The 13,901-nt window shown below is 34.5% G+C and overlaps 1 protein-coding gene across 2 annotated transcripts in view; it reads left to right on the top strand.

Moving 5' to 3' along the window:
* Positions 1-8,142: 8,142 nt before the first annotated feature.
* The window catches only part of LOC114358256 (protein PFC0760c), a 28,283-nt gene continuing 22,524 nt past the window's right edge, over positions 8,143-13,901 (top strand). For both annotated transcript variants that reach the window (XM_028312166.1, XM_028312167.1), the window contains exon 1: positions 8,143-8,373. In XM_028312166.1, coding sequence (XP_028167967.1) covers positions 8,322-8,373 — 52 coding nt within the window. In that variant the 5' untranslated portion in view covers positions 8,143-8,321. The remainder of the gene's footprint in view (positions 8,374-13,901) is intronic.

Genomic DNA, 13,901 nt, shown 5'->3' with positions numbered 1-13,901 from the left:
ATTAATTTTAGTAAAAGTATTCAAAATACGCTTGATTTTACTAATTAATGTCAAACAACGATCATGTATTTTTTAAAGTTTATTATTTATTTGTATTGTTACTTATATTTAAATGTAAAAATATTATTGTGGTGATTATTTCCAATTTATTTTATTTGTGACATAATAATTAAGTATAAGTAGGTAATGATTTAGCATGGTGTTCCATAAATTGTGTAAAAAAATTGAAGTTACCATCATTTACAGATTATCTAGTACTTACTTATTATAAAAACTATTTTATAGATAGGTATTATTTGTTTCTTTTATCATTTTACTATTTTTGGATGTTTTTAAAAAATTAATGTTTATAATTTTAGTATTTCATTTTAAAAACAGTTTTTTTAACAGTGGGTGTGCTATTCCGTCAATAATATCTATATGAACGTCCGTTTACATCTATTTCACTCAGAATGAGAGAGACGACGAAGAGAGACTAAGAATAAGGTAATAAATAATAAGCCAATCGATACCACATCAAACATTTTTGAAGCTTAATTGCACTTATCACAACTGCATATAATATACATATACTAGTGTTTATCTTGAAGTTTCGTGTTTACTTATAAAGTATAAACGATAAAGCACGTCATCAGTAAGTAACTGTATTGTAATTATTGTAAAACTTGTGACGTCACTCTAGATACCGTATCTACAAGAACGTCCGCGATTCCTTATTGTGTGCGTCATTGTCACCACCAGTACAAATGCAAGCAGTAACATCACAACACCTTACGCACCATTATTATACCAATCCGTCACTATTCATAGACCGCACACAATTCTGTTTTAACCATCTGCTCGTTTGCCTCCTGGCACATAAAAAAAAAACAATGTTATCTAATTTCCACCTTAATCTATACTTAATATGTATTAGAAATGCGAAAGTAACTCTGTCAGTCTGTCTCTCTTTCGCGCCTAAACCACTGAACCGATTTTGATGAAATTTAGCATAGAGATAGTTTGAGTCCCGGGAAAGGACATAGGATAGTTTTTATCCCGGTTTTTGAAACAGATTTTTGATAAAAAATTTCTGTGACAGACAAAATGCGGGCGAAGCCGCGGGCGGAAAGCTAGTAATTTTATAAAATAAAGTAATTATCAGCTACAGCTGTTAGTAACTCTGCTGGAAAAGTTCTTAAACAATTCTACTTTTAATTATAAAACGAAATTATTACCAAACCATCAACGGTCCTATTTCATCTCCCTCCATTACATGCTACGTCATTCGCCAAAAGGCCGTGACGTCACGCGGCCTCGGTCCCTAAGGCCGCGACCTCGCCGAGGCCGCAGTCTTCGGACAAGGCCGAATCCTTGAAGCAAGGCCGAAGCCCGTGAACTGACAAGGTTCGCGATATCGAAAATATCGCGTGGCGTATGAGGAAGCGATTCAATTATCGTTATTTATGTATGTTGACGTAAATCAACTGATAGCATAGTACATAGATACCTAGGTACCTACTACCTATAAAGTAATGTATTTTATACAAATGTTTTTTTATTCCTCTAGGAATACAAGTTTTAAAATAGGTAACCTACCTAATTAATATAAAAAAACCTAAAAGGTATTTTTAATTGCTGAAAAAATTGTTGAAGTTGTAACTCTTACAAATAAATAACATTTAAAACCTTACACTTTTAAAAAGATTATGGAGGGTAGGTACTTCAATTTTTAATAACTTTAAGTACAATAATAGTTTTACAGCACAAAAATAATAAAATATTTAATTAATTAAAATTTGTTTTTTTTTTTTAAGTTTCCAAGCTTGCAAGAAAAAGTCCCTTTCAAAGCTCGAGCGCTGTAAAAAGCTTACTATCCTGAAAAGCCGTCAACAATCCATAGCTTTTATTACCATAGCGCCATCTAGTGATACTGGCTGATCTAACTACTACTAGAATATCCTACCAACAAAACAAGGCACTCGCGTGTTATAGTTCCAAAATACTGGACTGTCTTGTCGATGACATTGACAGTGGGGCGCCACCGTCAATACCGGATCGCTGGTTCAGATTTTTGCCATGTTGGAAACCATATAGTTGAACGATGGTAGCGCCCCCCTGTCATTGAGTTTGGCGGGACAGTTCAGCGTGGGTCATCTATATGTTCTGTACCTCTAGTACGAAAAACTTTCGAGTTCGTTTCGTTGCGTATTCAAAGTGTCATCGAAAAATTTTGTATGAAAAATTAAACAGCGCCCCCTAGGGCGGCTATAATATAGGGGGCGCTGTTTAATTTTTCATACAAAATTTTTCGATGACACTTTGAATACGCAACGAAACGAACTCGAAAGTTTTTCCTACTAGAGGTACTGATAGCACTTGATACCAATGGTGATGAATAGATGGCGCTAAAGCACAATACGAGTATGTTAGGTATTTTTATTTCATGAAACTGTAAAAGCATAGTTAAATGGTACAAATGAACTAAAAAAGTTTGTTACTAAATAAAACAATGGAAATAATAATTTTGGAAACGATCTAGGGTATATTAATCAATTAGGTATAGGTAACTTGCTAATAATAGCATAAGGTAGAGTCACGTCTGTTTAGTTGTAAGTATTTGAATAAGTATCGATATAAATGTATACAAGATCTTTGTAAGTACGTATTAAAATGCCACAGTATTCTCTATTTAGATTGATAATGTAAAAAGTAAGTTACTCGAATTTTGTAATTAATTAATAAGTAGGTATTAGTTACTTTATCGGTTTCAAAGAAAACTCGTGATCCGTTTTTATCCGTAATAAAAGATATCAAAACGATGCAAACATGGATAAGATTACAATTAAGTAAGTACATATTTCTTTAATGGTAATAACATGTTTTTTTGATTGACTAAATTCATTAAAATACGTAATGTGAAATCCGCGGCTGGCTAATACAAATAATTCCTAGTAATTTACCGATCCCGGGAATCCCGCTGTTTTAGCAATAACATAAATATTGAAACGACACATGTTCAGAAAGATGGGGTTATCAGCTGACCCGACTGTCCACGTAGTCTAAATACATAAATAGAATAACGGCTAGAAAGATAGATAGTGACTTACTTAAGACGTAGATGAAAATATGAGGGGTTGTAAGTAAATTCTTCACATTCTCCACTCTAAAGGTTCTGAGAGTAGAGATCCTACGTCCGGTACGAGAAATACTACTCGTTCCTTTTTTTATGCAGAAGAAGGCAGATATTTTGATCGCAATCGCACCTGATGTTAAGTGAGATGCTGTCTAGGATGATATATATCTGCCATAGAAGTGCTTATTCACTCTCGCCTTGAAAAGGCCCGGGAAAGACAAATCGCCTTCACAAATAAAGCAGCCAAGTGCAAGCTAATTATGAACGGCGCAAGACTCAACTACACCGACAATATCAAATATTTGGGAATAATAATTGATAAACGTCTCAACTTTACCAAGCATGTCGACTATGCCATAAACAAAGTCAAGACCCTGTATAAAAAACTGTGTTTGATCATAAGACCTACCTGGGGCGTCCATCCAGATAACGTCAAAACTATATACGAACATGTGATAGAACCTATTATCTGCTATGGGGCAGGAGTCTGGTGTCCTGCCCTTAAAAATAAGTACATCTCTCAGCGTCTTCTCTCCATGCAAAGGTTATTTNAAAAAAAAAAAAAACAGGAGGCTGCGAATTCCAGTCCCTAGCTGTTCGCATTAAGAGCAATCGAATCGCTTAGTGCGAGCTGGTGGAATGTTGAGAATTAATAAACAAATCATCTTCAGAAAGCTGGGGTTATCAGCTGACCCGCACGTAGCGTGAGCTATACAAGGTGGAAACGATAAGTGATCTCACTCGATTATTTCTAAACTATGCAAGATATCGAAAAACTGGTTACTGATCCTGGAATTGCTTCACGAGCTCTATCTAACGGTACCAATAATAGGTTACAAAATAAACTGGATCTATCCGAAAATTCAATGTTTCCAGCTTCCATACATTTAGTAAAACCACTTAATATTAAAAACTATACAAGCTATCCAAAAACTGGTTACTGATCCTGAAAGTGCTTCTCAAGCTCTATCCAATGGTACCAACAATAAGTTACAAAATAAACTGGATCTATCCGAAAATTCAATGTTTCCAACTTCCGTACATTTAGTACTGCCATAGTCATGGCACTTATGTCTTGATAATATTATAGCAACTAAAGCCTAGAACCAATGTTTTCCGTGACTTATTTTAAATAAGAATGCAATTTACGAGTTCATTTTAAGTGTTTATTATTTAATAAAAAAAATTACACTTTTCATATTGTGTGGCTGGCATACATTTAGTATGGAGGCTGAAATCATTGAATTTTCGGATAGATCCAGTTAATTCTGTAGGGGAGACCTAGGAGAGTTGTGACAGAGGTGAGTTGTGACAAGGACGATTTCTCCTTACTTAATATAGTTAGGAAGCTGGTAAAAACGCTGGTTTGTCGCATTTAAGACGCTCTTCTTGACTAAGTACCTGCGGGCGGCGCAAGAGGCACGGTTACGTGAATATGACGTCTGTGTACAAAAAAATGCGAAAAGTAAGTTTATCTTCAAAATTGTATTTCTGTTGTGTTATTTTTTCACAAGTTGCATGGTTATTCAGGTCTCAAAATGTAGCACTGATCTTTTGTGTGCGCATCGTGTTTAGAAAATAAAAATTATTATTCGAACCAAGTCGTCATTTTAAACACCTAGGAGAGTTGTGACAGGCTGTCACAACTCTCCTAGCTTACTGAATTTTTCTGATGGGCCATTTCCACGATGTTTTTAGACGTTTTTTTTTTGTGTGTTAGTAGGTTCATAATTTGTATAATTGCATGCTGTTACTCTTTTGATTCAGAATGCCTAATAACTATACATGAAAGCCATATAGAGGAACTGTTTGCTAAAGTCGAAATCTAGGACTTTATGGCTTATGAACTTATGACTGGCTTATGAAGTGATTAGGTTAAAGGGTTAAAGTTTAAGATATGCTGCGACCTCTTACAATCTAAACTTGTCAAGATATATTAAAAAGAAAGAGGCTTATCAAGTAAATCCAGAAGGCGATGCTCCGTCTATGGATTTTACCACCGCGACTTTTTTATTTTTACAGAAGAGGAAGAAAATATATCTATAATATTAGCTAAAAAATATAATTTAAAAAAATACAGTGTCGTGGGAGAAAAATGAAAGCTGGAGAAATGTGGCTCAATCTGTGTAACGACATCCTATAACTATTGGTTTTAATTGGTACTTAAGGATGATTAAAGTACTTTTTTGGTAAAAAAAAACAAATTTCATTGAGTATTATGGTATTTTGTATATCTAATAGATGGAATACAATGCTGTCACAACTCACCTCGGTACCTGTCACAACTTACCTCGGTGCTAGGAGAGTTGTGACAGAGGGAGTGGTCTAAGATTTTGGTGATTTTCTTAGAAACCCCAATACTTTAGTTAACTTTGGTGATTGTTTTGAAAACAGAAGGAACGGCGCTACATTAATTTGTATGATTCATAGCTGTGGAATGTTTTTTGAGCGAGATATGGCCCCTAAAGTAAAAATTGTCACAACTCTCCTAGGTCTCCCCTAACCTATTACTGATACCGTTAGAAAGAGCTCGTGAAGCTCTTTCAGGATCAGTAACCAGTTTTTCAATATCTTGTGTAGTTTAGAGATAATCGAGTGAGATCACTTATCGTTTCCACCCTGTATAGAGTCTAAATGCGTAAATAGAATAACGGCTAGAAAGATAGGCTACTTATAACCAAGATAAGAAGATGAGGGATTGTAAGAAAATTCTTCTTTACGAGATCAAATTCTTTACCAGATCGAATCAGAAATAAGGAGATCCGTTAAGGAACTAAAGTCGCTGACATAGTCCAACGGATTAGCAAGCTGAAGTGGCAATGGGCAGGGCACATAGTACGCAGCACTGACTGCCGATGGGATAGCAAGGTTCTGGAGTGGAGGCGCGAAATGATGATGATGAAGAAAATTCTTCACACACTCTCTCTCTCTTTCTTAAGGTTTTGAGAGAGTCCAGTGTCGGAAATGAAGTAGAGATCCTTCGTATCTGTATTTTTTATCGTAATTTACGACTCGTAAAGAATCTTGAAGGGGTGAAATGATGAGAGACCCATCATTTGTCTAGAAAATTCATAATGTAAGTATTTAGGCTTTCAGTATGGTAAGAAATATTTGTCCTCAAAAAATGCGCCAAGTAGGTACGCGAGTAAAATAACTACATTTATAAGAAGTCTGTTAAAAATAATTATCATACATGAGTCACAGTAAACACGAGTAGTGTCTGACTCGCTCATTTTTCACATTCATTCACAATTATTATTGACAGACTTGCATTGTTAAAACCGTCGCATTATTCAAAACCATAGTTTGTGAGCATGACGTTATTTGCACAGATGGTTGTCTGTGTAGTACGGACCAATAGACGTTGGTAAATGTACAAACAAGTTCTAAGTACTAACATTGACTCCAAATGTACCTGTAATAGAAGAGGTAAATGAACTGGAACTGTGAAGGAGATCACTATAGAAAGAAATAAAATATTTTTTGGTACAAAATACAAATTACATAACCATAACCATTGGAATATTACGTTAGTATATTATAAAAAAAAATATAAAGTAGGCACTATAGATAGAGGCGGAGATGTAGAGTTTGGCTGCCGTGAAAGTAGAGGTTAGGGATGGCAGACAAATACAGAATTAGGTAATTGACTCAAAAATGAATAAGAGACACCTAAATAAACTGATCTGGTGAAGGTCGCGGGAAGAACCTGGATGCGGGCGGCGAAGGACCGGTCTTTATGGAAATCTTTGGGGGAGCTCTTTGTCCAGCAGTGGACAACATTTGGATGAAAGAAACGTAGGTAGTAAAATAGTTATTCATTAATAAGTAGAGTAAGCGTCAAAAACCTCCACTCCATCAAGAAGAGGCAAGGTTTCGGTTCGGTTTATCCCCAGAAAAACATTGCAAAGGAAAACAATTTTGATATCACTAAGACAGTTTATTCTCTTTCAGTACTTTTTACATAATACCTTGTTTACAACATTGCCCGGCGGTATTGACTCGGTCGTCCGTTGTTCGCTGACAAGGTCAAATCGTAGTGCAGTATGCTGAATTACGGTAGTTTAGTAGCCAAATTATAACACAGACGAAATTTCTTTCGGCTGGGAAATTTGGCTCAGATTATACTAAAAATGTAGAGCACGAACATGAAGTTTTTATACTCTCTTTTTTACACAAAGTCAAAGCTTTTATTTAGTAATTAGGCCCTTTCCAGGGCGCTTATACACGTCCCAAATATAGCTTACCCTAACACAACATTATGGTCTGATGCTGAGAAGTAGTGGCGGAAGAAACCTAGTTTGTCAAAGCATTTATATTCGGAAGTAACGACACAGCTATGTATACGTTACCTACCTCTCTACCTCTTTCATTTGCCCCCGCTAGGCTGTAAACCCGCAACCGCAACTGGCATTGAAATCTACGCTTACCAACAGGCGGTCTTCACGTAGTAAAGAGGTTTATTTTAACTGTTGTAATATTCTTACTATGTTACCAATAAGTACCCACTTTACTATTGAGTCTACTACTTTGTCTATACTATTTGGTAAATCTAACATACGATGGCAATGTTTTCCATACTATTAGCTAGATGTTTTGAATAGAATAGAAAACTTTTATTTTGTTGCCACATGGAAAACATAGAACAAACAGAGTTTGGTAACTATTATACTATAAAATGTTATTTATTCATTCTATGTTACATGAAAATGTTCTCTATCATCATCATCATCATTATCATCATCAGTCATTAGTCTCCACTGAGGAGCATAACCTTCTCCAGTTTACTAGAAGCAAATGGAGGATTTGGTCTACACTCCCCAGCTGGCCAGACGGGTTGGGTAAAACACTCTATTTTCATGAAAATTCCTCTTATTCGAGTGTATTTAAGTATGTTTTTTACTTTATAAGGTCTAATCAATAATGTGAAATATGCTCACACATTATTATCGAGCAATAAGAAAACAAAGAAAATAGCATCACCAATTTAACACTCGAATATAAACACTATCTCTGATACCTTATCACTACTTCACTATGTCATTCTCGACCTTATTGCGTTGGAATTAGGGTTGGGCAAAAAACATGCGCTTGCGTCGAATACGCGTCAGTCGCAACTCCGCAATTGTGAGGAACGGTCGTGTTTTGAATAAAATATTTAGTGTAAAGTTTGTAATTTCAAAATAGAATGTGTTAGTGGTTGACTATGGAGAAATACTGGATTTGCTTGCTTCTGTTGGCGGCCGGCGCAGTAAGCGGTAAGGTTTTGATAACGTAATATTTGTATGCGCTGTTTTTGCATAAATATAGAGCTGCGGTGATCGATCCGAGAACATTATTTACGATGCGACAGTCTAGACTTAATAGGAGTACCTACAATAGCGTGCTTGGTTACAAATGGCCAGATAACAACATTATTTTGGGGAAAAGTTAAGTTTAACTAAGTTTTTCTTTGTTTACGGGTAAAACAATCATTTATAGTAACTTTAAGTTGTTAAACTGGGAACTTTGTTGTATTCAAATGCCCTGTAGTGATATCGATTAGTTAGAATAGAAGCATAGCTTGGTGGAAAAATTGCTACGCATCTGAGGGGTCGTGATTCGATTCTAGGTCGGTACAGCACAAACTTGACCTTCATTCGTTAGGATTTTATTGGAGGTCAAGCTGTAGATTCTGGCTACACAGGAGTTGCAGGGAACGAAAGGTGGGACTATTCCCGGACAGCTGAGTGTCTTTGAACTGAAACTTGAGAATGTGAATGATAGTGGACTTTTCGCTACATTCTAAAATTAATGCGTAAAAAATGCAGTAGAGTAAATCGAATAAAAATAACGAATGTAAAAATTTAATCTGAAAATGTAGAGTTATTGCTATCTCACTCTCGCTCAATGGTTACTGTTCATCATTTCGAAGCTCTTCATCATATTTTAAGATTATTAACCTCACTTCAGGTTTGTTGTATACCTGAGGTCTGGTTTCTCAACATACTGTTAATTTAAAACAATGGTTTATGCGTAAACAATGGTTGCAAGCGGCGGATACGAAAATATTGATTAAAATTACTGTGTCACTAGATTGTTATGGCTAGTAAGTTAAACAGGCAATGAATGAACAACCATAAAGGATTTCAGTAGGTAATCTACACGGTAGTTTTAAAAGTCAAATATTTTCCATATATTTTATGTCTAGTACCCATAGTACAAGCTTTGCTTAGTTTGGGACTAGAAGCGCAGTGTAAAATGTCCAAGGATATTTATTTATTTATTTATTTATTTATATCGAACGGAGGGCATGTAAAAAATTACGCAGGTACACATTCAGTCTAAATTTACTCGTACCTACTAGTATGTACATAATAAACAAGTACACAAGTATTTGCGGTTTAGCTGTCACTGCTAAACTAAATTACATACATGATGTTAGTAGGTACATTATGTAAAACACAACTGGAAAAATCAAATGACGCAAATTAAACTCAAGAAAAATTAAAGCTCGTAAGAATTGAAAAATGAAGTGACTTTCAGTATTTTTTATATAATTTACATTAATTATAGGACTCTACAGGAAAATAAGCATAAAAATGTATTATGCCATACATTATCTTGCATGTGGTACATTTTCCTTGAGTAAAGTTTTTAGGCGCACTGTCTAGCGGTTATGGTATAATTTGGTTTGACTTGACCACGGTTTTCATGTTAACACCAATTATTTCAATTAACGGTTAAATTATAGGCTAATGAAGTGTATATGTTTACATATTTCATATATTTTAATGTAACTAAAACACAAATATAAACATAGCCAAAAGTCAATGACCTCTATCATCTGCCATGTCATATATTTTGACTAAGGTAGAGTAGGTTACGTAGTTAGGGATAACACTCGCAGAGTCACAAGCTTGACTCTACCATAGTATAATAATGAGTCATTAAGATCTGATGACATTTTCGCCAACCTAGAGTCTCGTCTTGGCAACATTTTACATGAAAATGTTTTTAGAGTGATTTGATTAATCTAGAAAAACAAAAGAATAAGTAGGTACTGGCGACTCTTTATTATATTCCCAAAATAATAAATAAATAAAACCACACTTTCACTAGTGAGACACGTCTGAAAGGCTCAAAAGAATTCATATCTTATTCGACACTCAATATTTCATATAAGATAATAATAATATAACAGTGTAGTTAATTAAGACTGGTAATTAAAACCAGTCATAATTAAATTATTATTCGAACATCGCAAATGGATCTGTCTTACGCTTTCGCGTACTACTCGTACAAGATCACGTTCCATTTCATTGAAAATAACATTTTAAGTTATTATTTTGCAGTTTCTAAATAGCAATAAACTATAAGTTGATAAATACTTCAAGCGTTGTATGCAGAGAGAAAAATCCGAAAACATTGTGTTTAATAAAAAACTCATAAAACGGTAATCACTTACCATCAGGTGATCCGTCTGCTCGTTTGCCTCCTGTCACAAAAAAAAAACTCATTTTATTTTTGCAAGTAGGCTTTTAAAAAGCTCTTTTACAGGTCCCAGTATTAACCCTACCACTGCTTTGTTTAAAAAATGTACAAGGAACTAATTGTGACTTTTACTCGTACTCGTATGAATGTTAATAAAATAAAAATATTTATTTTTAGAGAAAAATATATTAATTACTATGTACACAGCTTTAGGGCTGGATGGATGCAGATAGCATCAGGCCAGATCCATTAGGATGGCCTGATGCTTATGGATCTGGCCTGATGTTTAAGCTTGCATGCATGCAGCTGTCAGCTGTTTCAGAATAAGCCTTATCAACCCGTCTGCCCGTCTTAGCCTCTATCTTATCTTTGCCCAAGTTTATTCTCTCATATTTTAAATAACACCGATGGATGACTCTACTTTTTCATTTCTTTGTTCAAAAAATAATTTATGACCGTAATAACTTAACCTTTTCGCAGCCAGGTAAAGTTTTTACATTGTTTTCATTTCTATCAAGTAGAAGAAAATATTGCAGTTTATTTACTAAATTATTTTAAAGTACCAATTTGTTATTTATGGCCAATTTAAATACCTTTTTAATTGTCACACATAAACTGTGTGTATTTTGTACTAGCATATTTGAATCTGGTTATCTGATATGAACGAGCATATCAACAACGTCATAAATTAATGAATAGTTAGTCGATTAGTAACATCAATCGCATTTTAAATATTGATTTTGTTGATGTGTACAGACGACGGCACATCAAGCTATTTACAATGCTACCTAATTTAATTGCGATAGGGTCTATTTTCCAACAGAAATATAGCCCGATGCGATGTTTACAGTACCTACTCAATAAACTAAACAAGGATTCCAAAATCAGTTCCCACCAAGACGCTAACTAAATATTTGCCATCAATATCAACTGATACCTACTCGATACAAAGTAGCACTTATCGAGTATCTGTGACGTCATAGAGCTAGACAAAACATGCTTAGAGTGATTAAATTTACATCCGTACCTACTCATTATTATTATGCAACGTCTAGTAGGTTCATACGACAATGGATAATAATAAATAATAATAATAATAAATATCCTTGGACATTTTACACTGCGCCGCTAGCCCCAAACTAAGCAAAGCTTGTACTATGGGTACTAGACAACGGATATAAACATATTTAAATACTTTTTTTTTTAAATACATACATATTATACATAGAAAACACCCAGTCCAATACAAACAAATATATTCATGCACACAAATGTGTGTACTGTGCGGGAATCGAACCCGCAGCCTCCGGAATAGTAGTCCGATTCGAACCACTACACCAAACGGCCGACAATACTAATCTAAACGGATCAATACTAATAAATGAAGACAGCACGTTAAGCCAAACACCGTGGCTTCTTATGAATAAAGTAATAGAGGCGATTTTTCAACAAAAATGTGCCTAGGTATAGAATAGAATAGAATAGAATAGAAATCATTTATTTGCGTAAGAGACACGGTACATATTTGTTCAAATTATACATAAAGCAGTTTGTAAGTGCATGCGTGCTCTACCGAATGTCGGCATGCAAAAACTTTACAAAAATGTCACATTAAATAGATTAAAATAAAAAAGATGTCCATTAATAAAATCATAATAATATTACATGCTTGTCAGGTACACATTCATTTACATTGTTTATTTAAGTCAAAATATTCTTTCATGTCATAAAAGCACTCTCCAACAAGCCAGCGTTTTAATTTACGTAAAAACAAAGTAGTAGGTAATTGTCTAATCTGATGCCTGTACTTAATACACTGAAAAATAAAAAACATTTGCCTGTGTGTGTTATCATTATAACAATACTATGTGCAGCTATGCTGGTACACAGAAATAATAATAAAACCACTTCAATAACTTTTATAGATCCGATTTGATAATATTTGTGATAGTGAAGTGTTTCTTTAAAATCAATATTGACTGGTTTTTAAATAAATATGTCGTCTCTTCGCCGTCTAGTCCCAAAGTAAGCAAAACTTTTAAGTACACAATAAATCGCAGACTTCATATAAACATTTTTTTATTTTTTTTTATTAAACAAATAAGTCAAATAACTTGTCGGCCGTTTGGTGTAGTGGTTCGAAACGGACTACTATTCCGGAGGTAGCGGGTTCGATTCCCGCACAGTAGAAATTCATCATATGATGATGATGATGATAATGCGGGGTACACACATACAGTGACTCTCGAAAGGTCCCTGGTTCGATTTCAAGACGGGTCAAATAAATCCGAACTCATTTTGTGTGGGTACATAATTTATCTATTTGTTATGAATTACAGCTGTTGGGAATTTATATGTTTTCCCTCAAATGAATAGGTGTATTTAATTGATGATTACTAATTTATTTGTCCAACTATGTAAATAATTGGTCGACAAAACGGTCTTAATTAAGTAATGATAAAGTCAATATTAATTATTTTGTATATTAAACAGTAAAGTAAATGTCAATTGAAATTGATAAACAATATGTATAACAGTGTTCAGGCAAGTTTGCCTTGTTTTCTCAATCGATCATCAATATCAGATCATTTAGCCTTCGTTAAGAGTAAATTTATAGAGGATCTTGCCTACACTAGTCATATTTTATTGATAATGGTGCAGCAAATAAATAATTAAAAAATTAAAAATATCCTTGGACATTTTACACTGCGCCTCTAGTGCCAAACCGTGGCCAAACTAAGCAAGGCTTGTACTATGGGTACTAGACAACTAAATACTTTTTTTTGTAAATACATACATATTGACAATTTTCCGGACAAAGTGTAAGGGGATGGTTACAATTAATAATTTGTTTTCTTCGTATACAAAAACCCAGTGTTAAAGAAAGACACCTAAGCCCTGACGGTTATCTGAGACGTATAATGCGACTGATTCATTGATAAAGACGAATAAAAAATCATTATGTTGACTCTAAATACAGTTAAAAACAAGCAGTTTCAACAATATTTTGTTTAAATAGAAATAACTTTATTCAAAACAAACGAAGCATGACATCTACGTTTTTAATCACGCTTAAAAAACTGCAATATTTACTGGAAATCTACACCAAGCAACTGTTTGCACATTGCAGAGACAAAAATAGTACAGTCGCGTAGTCGTTAGCACATCAAGCTACACACTGCGACATCTATGCAGTTGTAATACGGTCGATTTTGCAATAAAAATGTGAAGTCTGATGTGCTGTGTTCTGTAGCAACCGCAGCGCTATCTAGCGGTTTCCTGAAACGCTCAAATTTGCAAATAGTCCACAGCG

Source organism: Ostrinia furnacalis, unplaced genomic scaffold (assembly GCF_004193835.3).
Source record: "Ostrinia furnacalis isolate ACB-3 unplaced genomic scaffold, ASM419383v2 OfSCF3824, whole genome shotgun sequence".
Lineage (NCBI taxonomy): Eukaryota > Metazoa > Arthropoda > Insecta > Lepidoptera > Crambidae > Ostrinia > Ostrinia furnacalis.
Note: the sequence above shows the minus strand (reverse complement) of the source record. Positions and strands in the feature narration are given on the sequence as shown.